This window comes from Nuphar pumila, chromosome 4 (genome assembly GCF_984573655.1).
Source record: "Nuphar pumila chromosome 4, dmNupPumi1.hap1.1, whole genome shotgun sequence".
Classification (NCBI taxonomy): Eukaryota; Viridiplantae; Streptophyta; class Magnoliopsida; order Nymphaeales; family Nymphaeaceae; genus Nuphar; species Nuphar pumila.
In genome coordinates, this window is record NC_143252.1 from 21,429,926 (window position 1) to 21,443,205 (window position 13,280).

General features: G+C 35.5%; 1 protein-coding gene across 1 annotated transcript in view; it reads left to right on the forward strand.

Moving 5' to 3' along the window:
- The window catches only part of EMB2423 (telomere length regulation TEL2 family protein), an 83,592-nt gene that overhangs the window by 15,215 nt on the left and 55,097 nt on the right, over window positions 1-13,280 (forward strand). The window contains exons 2-3 of the mRNA XM_090002673.1: window positions 8,295-8,475; window positions 9,897-10,094. Coding sequence (XP_089858799.1) covers window positions 9,940-10,094 — 155 coding nt within the window. The 5' untranslated portion in view covers window positions 8,295-8,475; window positions 9,897-9,939. The remainder of the gene's footprint in view (window positions 1-8,294; window positions 8,476-9,896; window positions 10,095-13,280) is intronic.

The window sequence follows — 13,280 nt, forward strand, 5'->3', positions numbered from 1 at the left end:
AGAAGAGACATGATAAACTTGTGAAATATTCAATTTACTCCTAGGACAAGAATTTGAAGTAATGAACCCAACTTTGGATACACTCATGGGTGAGCCATCTACAGTGTAAAAAAATACCACAACAAGGCTGACAATTGGATACAATGGACTCATGAGAAATCATATGGCACGATGCTCCTGAATCTATCAATGACTCAAGAAGTCTAACAGAAATACCTGCACAAGCAATATCAAAAGAGGAAGTAGGAATAGAAGAGATCTCGGAAGAGGGTGCAAGAGTGAATGACTGAGTTAAGAGCTGCAACTGGAGAATCTGTTACTGCATTTGCTGCATCAACTCGAAAATCCGTAGCTGACTCATACCATAATGCTTAAAAGAACCTCCAATAGGCAAGTCAACAAGTTAGTTCTTTGTACTACCATCCATTTGTCCATTCTTGTCCTTAAAACTCACTCCAATAGACTGAGGTACAAAACCTTCATTCTTCTTTTTCAATTCAGGGTAGGATCACTTCATATGCCCCATTTCTTTGCAATAGTAGCATGTCATGCCACTCGTGTCACATCTGAATGCTCCTGACATTATAATCTTCATATCACTGAATCTACCATTATGACAAACAGATGCACGAGTCCCATCAAACTTTACCGAAAGAAGCTGAATACTTTCTCCTTTCTCCATTACTACACTGAACCCCCAAACTACAAAATTCAGTATTCCTACAAACAAACAGCACACTCCCAAATAGCAAAATATCACCAATGCAATATGCTACACACAATAACTTCCAAAACACCACTACCACTATGCTGTCGATGACTGTCAATCACCCAAAATTACACCAACCTCCACAACAAAGAGTGCCAAATAGCGAAGTGCAGCATATAAACCGATTTAGCAGTCAACCAGACAACCACAAACAACCAAAATCACCCAACAAATACCACTATTAGAGGGAAATCAACAATTCCAAATACTCAAAAAAAACATCATCATGCTGCACGAAATCATGAAAAACTGGCCCAGATGAGTGAATTTTCACAGTAATGATGGTCTAGTATCAAAACCAGCAGATCCAAGCCTGATATAAGGGTCAAACCCTTCAGCCTCACTCCAGGAAAAAAACAGTTGACTTTAATCTACATAAAAAAGTTCTGAAATACTCCTAGAAAGACTGACATATGCATACATGTACATAGAAGGTTAATCACACTAAAAGGTAATATACATATGATGCACAATTTTTAACATACTAGAAAACCGACACGAAAATTCTCATAGATGAAGCATACAACATTGTACTACCAACACTTTTCATAGTCCATAGATTTACAAGGGCTCTAGAAATGATTTTATAATCATTACCAACAATGAGATCGGCGTAAACAATTTGATATTTGAAAGATCACACATTTCTCTTGGCATTGCAATGAGGAGGAATTTGTTACACTTCTTAGGCATGGCACCATTAGGGTGATAACCATTAAGCACAATTTTTGGTTGAATTTATATGGTTACCAATATGGAGATCAGGAAGATATTTTCAAATCTTCCAGACCTGGGTGGATGATTGCATCTACTGTAAATGATCTAGTAGTAATACAACATCGTTTCAGTCAATATGGGGAAACTCACAAGATGCTGGAGCCTAGAATGTCCCTTCATTAAGCCATCTCTTAAATCTGTTCTCAAAATGTTGCGTTGTTTCCTCTAGAATATTATGAACCTCAAATTCTTGTGCATCGATCTTTTGATACCGCATCTTATTAATTCTTAATATTTGTGGAGGCCATTCCGTGAAAATTGTTTTATTTGGATCTCCATAGTGTCAAACTATCCTTCAGCATTGTTTATATGTAGTTTCCTCTCATGTTCCCCTTTATTGGATGTGCCTTGCCAGAAAATTGTCTCTTCATCGTCATTTATTTTAAGCTGAAGATCTCCTAGTTCCTTCAAACTTTTGAGAGTTAATGCAGTCTTTACTTTCCTTTCCCCTTTGTTATGTGCTTCCAAATTTTTTTTTTATATGAATTGGAAAAGAGCTCAATACACCTCTACCTTTTCCAGCAGTGACTGACCTATAAACTTCCAGAGTAGAAGATTGTAGATTTTGGTGACTGCTAATCCGTTCAGTACAATAGGGCTATAATCCAATAGTGTGCATGGAAGGACATAGCATGTGAAATATGGAAAAACGTTCACAAAATCCATCAGAAAAGGGAGCTTATTCAATTCAGTTCAAGCAAAAAGTAGGTCTGTAGGTCCCTAATGATCAAGAAGGCCTCTGAAACCATCAGAATTTTTCTTATTTCAAGGTAATGGGAAAAACATAAACTACATCCTGCACGACCTGGTGCATATGACCTGAAGTTACATGCTTCCATTAATTCCACATGATCCATATGAATGAAACCAATGTTGTAAGAACAGCGTCACCTCAAAGAAGGTATCATTTCCTTCTGTGAGAAACAAAGCATACATTGAGATGACACACTTGAAATCCACAAATATTATTGTTAAAATGTAAAACTGTACATATATGTATATATAATAATATTATATTATTATATATATATATATAAATACATTTTTAATTTCTTTCTTTTCTGTATTTTTTTCCTTTATTTTTATTTTTTGTCTTTATGTCATCTAGTTCAGTTTGAACTAGAATGACTGTTGCTAGTCAAGTCCTGTCCAGACTTGACTAGCAATAGAGCTGTTGGACTGACACAGTCCAACAGCTCTTAATAGAGCTGTTGGACTGTGCCCAACAGCTCTATTGAGTCCTCTTTCAACTGTGTATATAAAGGGGTGCAGCCCCTCTTGTATTTTACTCCAATGCTTCTTAAGCAATTGGTTTTTCATATCAATAAAGAATACATTTTTATTTTTATTTTGTTTCCAGTTATACCCTTTTTAAGGGTTATGCTTTAGTGTCATTCTTGACACTTGCTCTTGTTAATCAAAGCTCGTGTTTCGAAGATCCCCATTTCATTTCATGGTATCAGAGCCGCGGAAGTACTAAATCTTGAGGAAAAGCTGCCTCGGTTTCCGTGCCCGTTTGCAAAAGTGTTCGCCACTTGAAGAGAAGTGTTTTATCACTTCATTGGAGAAGATTTCACATCTTGTTGTATTGTTTTTTTTTTTTTTCTTTCTCATTTTCCTTCTTGTTTCTCTTCTATCCCTATTCTTTCTCTCCTTGTAATCGATGGATGACAATGATAAAGTCACCATCATGCCTATGAAACTAAGCGATACGAACTATGTAACATGGGCTTCAATCATGAAGCACCATATATGGGGAAAAGGCTTATGGGGGATTGTGGATGGTTCCGATTCGGAACCTAAGCTATCTCTTACTAAAAAGGAGGGAGATAAAGACGTCCCTCTATCGGAAGAAGAGAAAATCACGGCTATTGCCTCATACGAGAAGAAATGGAAAGAATGGAGAATATCTCATGCGAAGATAATGTCATGGCTTATCAATAGCGTTGACATTAAAAAATGCTCAAGTCTTGCCAAATTTGATCATGCCGATAAGGCATGGGAATACCTTAAGAATATGTATTCCCTTAAAGATATTGCACACGTGTGCAACCTCCAAGAAAAAGTTCGAATGATGACACAAGGAGACAAAACTATTCGTGAATATTACAATGGGTTGTCCGAACTTTGGGAAGAACTTTCCCTTTTAGAACCAAAGTGGCATTGTGCCGAAGACATCGAGCTTCGTCAGAAACAACTCGATGTTGAACATTTTTACCAGTTTATCACTGGATTAAGGCCGGAATTTGAAACCACTAAATCGGCCCTACTTCACCGGGGAAAAATTCCTTCTATTGTTGAAACTATTGAAGAGTTAACAATGGAAGAAAATCGTCTCCGGAAAGGTTCTTTAAAAATTGAAGATGATTCCGTTTTAGCCGTGTCTAGACCAGGGAATCATGTTCGATCATATAGGCCTCCTCACTTTAACCGACAAAATGGTGACTATGATAAGAAGAAAGTTATTTGTCATCACTGTCATGAACCGGGACACTACAGGCCACAATGTCCCAAACTTAAGGAGCTGAGAGAAAAAAGAGCTGCAATTGCTGGATCGGAGCCTAAAGATCAGGATGCACCAGTTTCCCTGGCCCAACTAATGGAGATCCTTCAGCCTCTCATCAAAGGTGCCTCTTCCTCATCTGAAGCTTCAACCGGCGCAGCAGCCTCATCTTTTTCTGATTTAGGTAAAATTTCTTGGCTTCTTGACTCTGGTGCATCTTTTCATATGACCCCAAATAATCAAAGTCTATCCAAATGTGTTAAAAATAAAACAAGTGTGTCAAAGGTCTTTACTGCTGATGGGACTTCTCTTGAAATAGAAGGAATAGGAGATTTTGAAAAAATTTATAAAACAAAAAATTTTTTTATTCCAGAAATTAGACATGTTCCCAAATTAAATTTAAATCTTTTATCTGTATCTCAAATTTCTGATTATGGGTGTAATATTTCTTTTTCTTCTCATGGTTGTTGGGTACAGGATCGCCAGTCAGGCAAGCTGATTGGGGAAGGCCATAGAGAAGGAGGACTCTATTACATGGATTTTTTGGAAATGCCGAAGAAAGCTTTTTGTTATAATATTCAAAAAATAGAGTTGGAACTGTGGCATAAGAGACTTGGTCACCCACATATAGCCAAAATCCAACATTTTCCAAATCTAGGGAAATTTTGTAACTCTGAATCATTTGATTGTAAAGATTGTATTCTCGGCAAAATGAAAAGATTACCATTTCAGAACAGAACCTTTTTCTCTTCAAGACCACTTGAATTAATACACTCGGATGTTTGGGGTCCTGCACCAGTAATTTCTAAAGGAGGATTTGTTTACTATGTTATTTTTGTCGATGATTTCTCCCGACATACGTGGATGTACTTTCTCAAACATAAGTCTGAAGTATTTTCATACTTTCAAACTTTTCATAATATGGTTAAAAACAAATTTCAAAATGATATTACTATTTTTCGCACAGATTCAGGGGGAGAGTTTTTATCCACAGATTTTCAAAATTATCTTAAATTGCATGGCATCACACATCAAAGATCTTGTCCTTATACACCTCAACAAAATGGACTGGCAGAACGAAAACATCGCCATATTATAGAAACCACTAGAACTTTATTAATAGCAAATCAAGTCCCTAAAGACTTTTGGGCAGAAGCTGCCTTAACTGCCACCTATCTCATTAATAGGATGCCATCTTCTTCGTTACAAAATATCACTCCCATTGAAAAACTTATGAACATTTCTCCAGACTACTCTAGATTAAGAATATTTGGGTGCAAATGTTTCATATTTACTGACAAAAATGATAAACTTTCCCCTCGTGCGATTCCCTGTGCCTTTTTAGGATATGCTGAAAACCAGAAAGGTTATAGATGTTTTGACTTCAAAAATAATAAACTATATGTGTCTAGAAATGTTTCCTTTCTTGAAAAGGAGAGTTTCTTTGATTTTAGAAAATTAAAAGACGTCACTGAGTACTCCTTTTTGCTAGATCTAACATCAACATCTGATGAATATGACCTTGATTGTAACTTTGATGATGATCCAAGAATTATTGATCTTAATGTTGAAAATGAAGAAGTTCTTAGAGATACTAGTATTCAATATTCCAGGCGACAAGAGTCTAATACTCCATGTGCACTTGAGAAATATTCTAACATTCCAACTAGACAATCATCCCGGATCTCGAGGCCTCCAGAAAAGTTTGTATCATACGAGTCTTTCTCACCCACATATAGGGCAGTTATTGCATTAATTCACTCATATGAAGAACCATCCACATATTTTCAAGCAAAAAATGATATCAAATGGATAGAAGCCATGAAAGTTGAATTAGATGCACTTGAAAAGGCTTCTACATGGAATATTCAAGATCTTCCTCCAGGGAAGAAAACTATAGGATGTCGATGGGTTTATAAAATTAAAACCAAGAGTGATGGTACTCTTGAAAGATATAAAGCCCGTTTAGTAGCCAAAGGTTATGCCCAAGAATATGGGATTGATTATGAAGAAACCTTTGCTCCGGTGGCTCGTATGACTATTGTCCGAAACTTAATTGCCTTAGCTTCTATCAAAAAATGGTCTATTTTTCAAATGGATGTCAAAAATGCTTTTTTAAATGGAAAGCTAGTTGAAGAAGTATATATGGAACCCCCTCCTGGTCTAAGTATTCCTAAGGGTAAAGTCCTTCGCTTAGAAAAAGCTCTTTATGGACTTAAACAAGTACCAAAAGCTTGGTATGATAGGTTTAGTCGTGTTATGATTGATATTGGTTTTCAATTCTGTTTAACTGACACTGCTTTGTTTATTAAGAATTCTGATGCAGGGATCATTGTGCTTCTTCTCTATGTGGATGATATGATCATCACCGGAAGCGATAAACAGGGAGTTGAAACAATCAAAACACTTCTTAAATCTCATTTTGAAATGACTGATTTGGGCTTGTTGAGATATTTTTTAGGCATTGAAGTTGCTTATTCTCCTAATGGATATTTATTATCTCAGACTAAATTTGCTTTTGATATTGTTTTCAGGTCTGGTATTACTGATGATAAGAAAGTTGACACTCCAGAAGTTGTTAATGTTAAAATGAAGATTGATGATGGAGAACTTCTTGCAGACCCTACTCCTTACAGACAGCTTGTCGGGGCACTTTCCTATCTATCTATTACCAGACCAGATATAGCACATGCTGTTCATACAGCAAGTCAATTTCAACATGCTCCTACTTCTGTTCATATGGGAGCAGTCATGCGTATTATCAGATACATCAAGTCCTCTCTTTCACGAGGACTTTTCTTATCTTCCTCCTCTTCTCTTGATTTAATTGCATATACTGATGCTGATTGGGGAGGTGATCCCAATAACAGACACTCAACCACTGGCTTTTGTGTCTTTTTAGGGGAATCATTAATCTCGTGGAGGTGTAAAAAGCAGCAGAAGGTATCTCTCTCATCCACCGAAGCTGAATACAGAGTCATGGCAACCACGACCATGGAAGTAGTTTGGCTCCGACGACTGCTTGCTGACATGGGAGTTGAAGCAACAAAGGCTTCACAAATGTGTTGTGACAACAAAAGTGCGATCTACATTGCCAGTAACAGAACATTCCACGAACGCACCAAACACATCGAAATGGATTGTCACTACGTCAGAGAGGAATATCTACACGGGATAATTGATCTGCCATATGTCACTTCAGAATATCAGTTAGCAGACCTCTTTACAAAGCCTCTCGCTGCTCCCCGATTTCACTTTCTCTTAGACAAACTTTCGCTCATTGTACCGTAAGTTTGAGGGGGAGTGTTAAAATGTAAAACTGTACATATATGTATATATAATAATATTATATTATTATATATATATATATATAAATACATTTTTAATTTCTTTCTTTTCTGTATTTTTTTTCCTTTATTTTTATTTTTTGTCTTTATGTCATCTAGTTCAGTTTGAACTAGAATGACTGTTGCTAGTCAAGTCCTGTCCAGACTTGACTAGCAATAGAGCTGTTGGACTGACACATTCCAACAGCTCTAAATAGAGCTGTTGGACTGTGCCCAACAGCTCTATTGAGTCCTCTTTCAACTGTGTATATAAAGGGGTGCAGCCCCTCTTGTATTTTACTCCAATGCTTCTTAAGCAATTGGTTTTTCATATCAATAAAGAATACATTTTTATTTTTATTTTGTTTCCAGTTATACCCTTTTTAAGGGTTATGCTTTAGTGTCATTCTTGACACTTGCTCTTGTTAATCAAAGCTCGTGTTTCGAAGATCCCCATTTCATTTCAATTATAAATGCAGATAGATTTTTTTTTCCTGATAGGCAAGCTGGGGATAACCCCTGTTTGAACCAGAAACCCCTTGGTCATGATAGTTCAACCTAACCATCCAGCTATTTCATTTAATCCCGCAGATGGACCTCATTGAGATGAATTTTTCAGTTTTATTATAACTTCGAGGTTGATTCAAAGCTGCAGGTGTGTTTCTTTCTTATCACTTCTCTCTGTGTGGAGTTGCTTTAGACATTTCATTGTAATTGCTTCTTGCATAACTCTCTTTTTTCTTATGTAATCATTTGTAAGATATGTCTCTTTTCTGCAAGAAGACACCTATAATTGTTTGGTTTAGAGATTTGTTGAATATGAGTCATATGACAAATAAGGGTTATGTGGTGTTCCTCATTTAGCACTTGAATCTGATGCTTGAATATGCCTTTGTTCTAACAGCTTTTGTATTTGCAGATATTGCTTTGAACTGGTTGGCTTGTTTTCCCTTGACGGCGAGGACACTTGTCTTTGATTCTTTTTTCATTAATGCACTTCCAAGTGAGGCTATTCAAGCGCTAATTCCCATTTTGTCTTATAAACCGAGTGGCTTAGATGATAGAGCTAATCTAAATGTGGTTTGTTCAAATGCTGAAAGGTATGAGACCTGAGAATATTGAGGAGTCCATGATGATTTATCACGTTCCATGATATGTTTCATTAAGTGTGCAGTACCTGGTTTCTTATTAATGGGTTGATGAGACACATTTTTCCACCATGTATGAGCATTGGAACAATTTTTGAGAATGGGTTTCTGCTTTCTCCATGAAACTTTCCAATGTTAGATTTTTGAATGCTCACCATACGGGCCAATGCATGTTCTTCAATGAATGGAAAAAGGTCAGCATTTGATTCTGCATTCTTATTCTGTGATCAAGAAAGTGTTCATCTAATTGGGATTGAAGACGATAGCTGGAGGGCTAGGTTGCACTGTCATAACTACGGAATCTCAAGTTTGAATCCCACGGGGGTTGTCCTCCAGCTTGCCTGCAAAAATGAAAAATAAGAAAGCTTTCACTTAATATTATCTGATGACCTTGATGCTAACTTTTTTTGTCCACATAAGCATTTCAGGGTTCTATAATGATATATAAGCATTAATTTTACTAGATTTCATCACACGTTTTCTGAAATACCTATCGTTAACACAATATTAAACAGGTTGATGGGAAAAAGTTATCCCATATTTGTCAGACTTGAAGCTAACTTTGAGACTATGAACTTTCACTTTGACAGTTTACTGATCTTTTATAAGGTGAGTCAAGAATTTCTCAAAAGGCCCAAAACTAGATTTGCATGCCATGAAGCTAACCATCCTTTACATATTGGCATTTTCAGGAGTCTATATTGATATTAACTTCTAAATTTGTCATTTTCATCACAAAATGTATAAAATTTCTACAGTATTCTTTGTAGTAACTCAGTATCTTCCTAACAGGTCAATAAAAAATGGTTGTCCAACATGTGTCAACCTTGGAATTAGTCTTCGAGTATGGGCTTCCATCATGACAGCACACCAAAATATTGATTTCTCATAACTGCATCATGCAAATTTTTTGTGAAGAGTCAATATTGGATTTGTATAATGCTTACAGTGATGACCATTTTGAGTTCCTAGATTTCTGGTGGAGAAAAAGGTTCAATTCTGCCATCTTTTTATGACATGGCACTGCTTCTGCTCACGAATAAGTTTTCTGCCATGTGTTGTCTGATGACCTCTGTACTAATCTGCCGTTATATGATTCCATTAGTCAGTGTGCTCCTTTTCCTGTTTATACAAATCTATTGCAGTTTATTTCTTGGAGGATGTCATAGTGCTGCATGCTAATATCAGAGGATGTGTCTTGTTTTGCTCGTTATACCAAATTCTTGAGTTCATTGTGCTGCATGCTTTATTAAACCATTTCTACTCATTGTAAAAGTGTCAAATTCTTTGACACAGTGCAGTTTGTTCTTGTTTATCCTTGAAAAGTTAAGATGTTTTTTCATGGAATTATACAATTTGAGCAATTGTGGTAGGCTATTGGTGATTTGCTTGGTTGAGTTTCAAGGAGTACGTCGTATGGCAAAAGAGTTCAGCCCTTCATTCGTCATAACTGATTGTGGTACCGAACTGCCAAGAAAATACAATTTGGTCTTTGAATCAAAGATGGCACAGATGGTGGCTTCTATTCCTGATAAAGCTAGAATTGGGGCCCCAGATGCACTTTCTGCATAGTATCCTTCGCTTTTAAGATTTCAGATATTTTTGTCTTCTCATATTGTGCTTTGTCTGGGGAGGTATTCTTTGAACTAAATTGTTGATAGTCTTGTCATCTATAATAAGGTTGTTATACATACACATACATATTTGTTATATATATATATATATATATATATATATATATATATATATATATATATATGTGTGTGTGTGTGTGTGTGTGTGTGTGTGTGTGTGTGTGTGTGTGTGTGTGTATTTTTAGAATGTATATTAGGTATTTTTCTTTTTTCTTTTTCTAATTTTGTCTTTTTATCTGCTTTACAAGGGTATTTTTGCCTTTTTTGGCTAGCTGTTAGGCTAGGTCTGTTAGACTAGGCTAACAGCTAATTAGGTAGCGTTGGGACTAGCCTAACAACTAGTCTTCTTCCTCTTGTTTGTATATATATGGGGTTAAACCCCTTGTTTAAGTCATGGTTCTCATGAGCATTTGTGGCTTAATAAAAATAATAATTTTTATATTCTCTTTGCCCATTAGTGGCTTGTGTTTGTGTATGCTCTAGTCTTGTATTTGCCCTTACTGGCCTTGTGATTGTGTCATGAAATGGCATGGATCCCAATGCACTCCAAAATGAACTCTAAGAAACAAAACATAATAAATTTGGACAAAAACATAACTAAAATGAAACACAAGGAATGCGAATAAATAACTTCATTAATAAAGAACATTAAAAAATACATATAATCCTCACTACAATACACTCAAACACACAAAGGCCTAAAACTACTCATCACTCTCAACTCACACTCATGTGAAAAATGTCTATGAAGAGACAATACGCATACAAGCATAAATACTTTATAAAAGAAGTGCACAAAGACACTCTCACAACACTTGAACAAAATACGCAAAAAAGCGTAAAAGTAGTAAACATGCAATAATGCATGTATTTCATAAAAAGGAGCAAATGCTTGAGACTCTCAAGCTTGAACAATAACAAGGGGAAACACCCCTATTTATACAAAAGCAAGGAGGTGCAAAGGGGGGCTCCCAAAGGAGTCGTTGGGGGGCCCCCAACAGTCACATTTGTGACCGTTGGGGGGCCCCCAACGACTCTATTGGGGGACCCCCAATGCATCTTTATGAAAAAGAAAAAATAAAATAAAAAAAATGAAAAAATGAAATACAAAAAAATAAAAAGGAAAATTACAGCATATTCCAAATGGAATATGCGCAAGATAAGAAATTACAAGAATACCCTTTTCGGGTAAGAAAATCAAAAGCGTATAAATATATATATTTATATATGTAGAGATACATATACATATAATATATTATATGTATACGTATCTCTATGTATATAAGTATATATATTTATACTTACAACAAGGTTTTGGAGATACATTTTAACAACTCACACCCACCCACAATATTTATAAAAAGAATAGAGGAGAGAAGAGAGATAAAAAGGAGTGCCCTTCTAGCCGTTGGAGAGGGTCCAATGGCTAGTCTTAGTCGACCTATGCTGACTAAGTCTTAGTGAACGTAGGTTGACTGAGATACAATATATAAAATATATATACACATACATATTTACATACACAAAAATAGAACATACATCTTAACACCCCCCTCAAACTTACAGTGACTCACTGTAAGTTTGCAATTGCAAAAGAAGAAACCCATTACATAGAAAGTCTTCATTGACTTCAACAAGTTCTTCTATTTGATGCTTCTTTAAAGTGTACTCTTGATCTTCAATCATATGCTATATTATACAAAGAGTCTTTGGAATCTTCAATATCATCACTACTTGAGAACCTGTAAATAGAGTTAACAAAGCATGCCAACTATATATATATATATATAATGGGAGAGAGGATGGCCAAGCACGCCAAAAATACAATATATATTTAATAAGACAATTTAACAATTTTCAAAATCTTTTAATAGTAAGAAAAAATTTCGACATCAATTTTTTGAAAAAGTCATTAAATTTTCTAACACAATATTCATTGAGATTCTCACCTCAATAGATAATTTTATGAAATCATAGTTATTAATTTATAAGAGAATATAATTGCATATTATCAAAAGAAGAGATGCATGCATAAAATATCTCAAAGATAAACTCATAAATCATTTGTCACTTTAAATATTCATTAAAACATGCATTATTCAAGGTCAATACACACATTTATCACGAAAAGCACATTAATGCATAAAATGCATCAAATATGGATTTTCAAACGACATTAATACCATGAATAAATAACTCGCAAAGGAGTTTAACCAAAGCAGCCATATTAAATGCATAGCAAAAGTAATGGGGAAGTTCAAAATCCCACATACAAATCATAGCAAGATATATTTTGTAATAATGACAAATATTGTCTCAAACTGATTATAACAATTTAAATCTCAACAATAAAAACAATATCCATAAATACACTCAAAATATAGCATCCTATACAACCAAGACATATCATTATGTAAATCACGCAAGATAACCAATCATGGAACAAATTTAAAATATCTTTAATCATTCAATTAAAACATATTCAAAGCAGAATGCATGAAAATAATTCAATAACTGTTTCCCATACAAGGGAAAATGAGTGAAAAAAATTAGAAATTTTATGGAGAGATTTAAAAATCCCACAAATATCAAGAAATAATATTTTGCAAACCTTAACAATAGTTCGACCACTACAAGCAATTTACGTCACTAGACCTCCAAACCTCAAAGTTCAAGTGTATCAGCTACTAGAACAAGAGCACATTTACAATTCCACTTATGGTGCAACATCGCATATTTTTGTATGTAGTCATTTTCTGATTTTGCCGAAAATTTGGCTAAGTCTGGGAGAAAAATCGTTTGGGGCTCGGTTTTTAGACGGATGTCTTTGAGTCTGGGCTTGGCCTAGGTCCCATCAACAAGGTCGTAACGAGCCAACCAAAGCGAGATAAAGAGTTTTATTTTTGACCTTTAAATTCAAGCTGAATTCGAATGAAAGTCGGGTTATTTTCGGGCGAGATTCAAAATTTGATATTAGTGTTATATGTCATCACGAAAGGAAAAGGAGAAAAAGAGAGAGAGAGAGAGAGAGAGAGAGAGAGAGAGAGAGAGAGAGAGAGAGAGAAGAGGAAGGAGGAAGAAGTAGAGGAGGAGGATCTTCTCCACCACCCACGTTTTTGCACC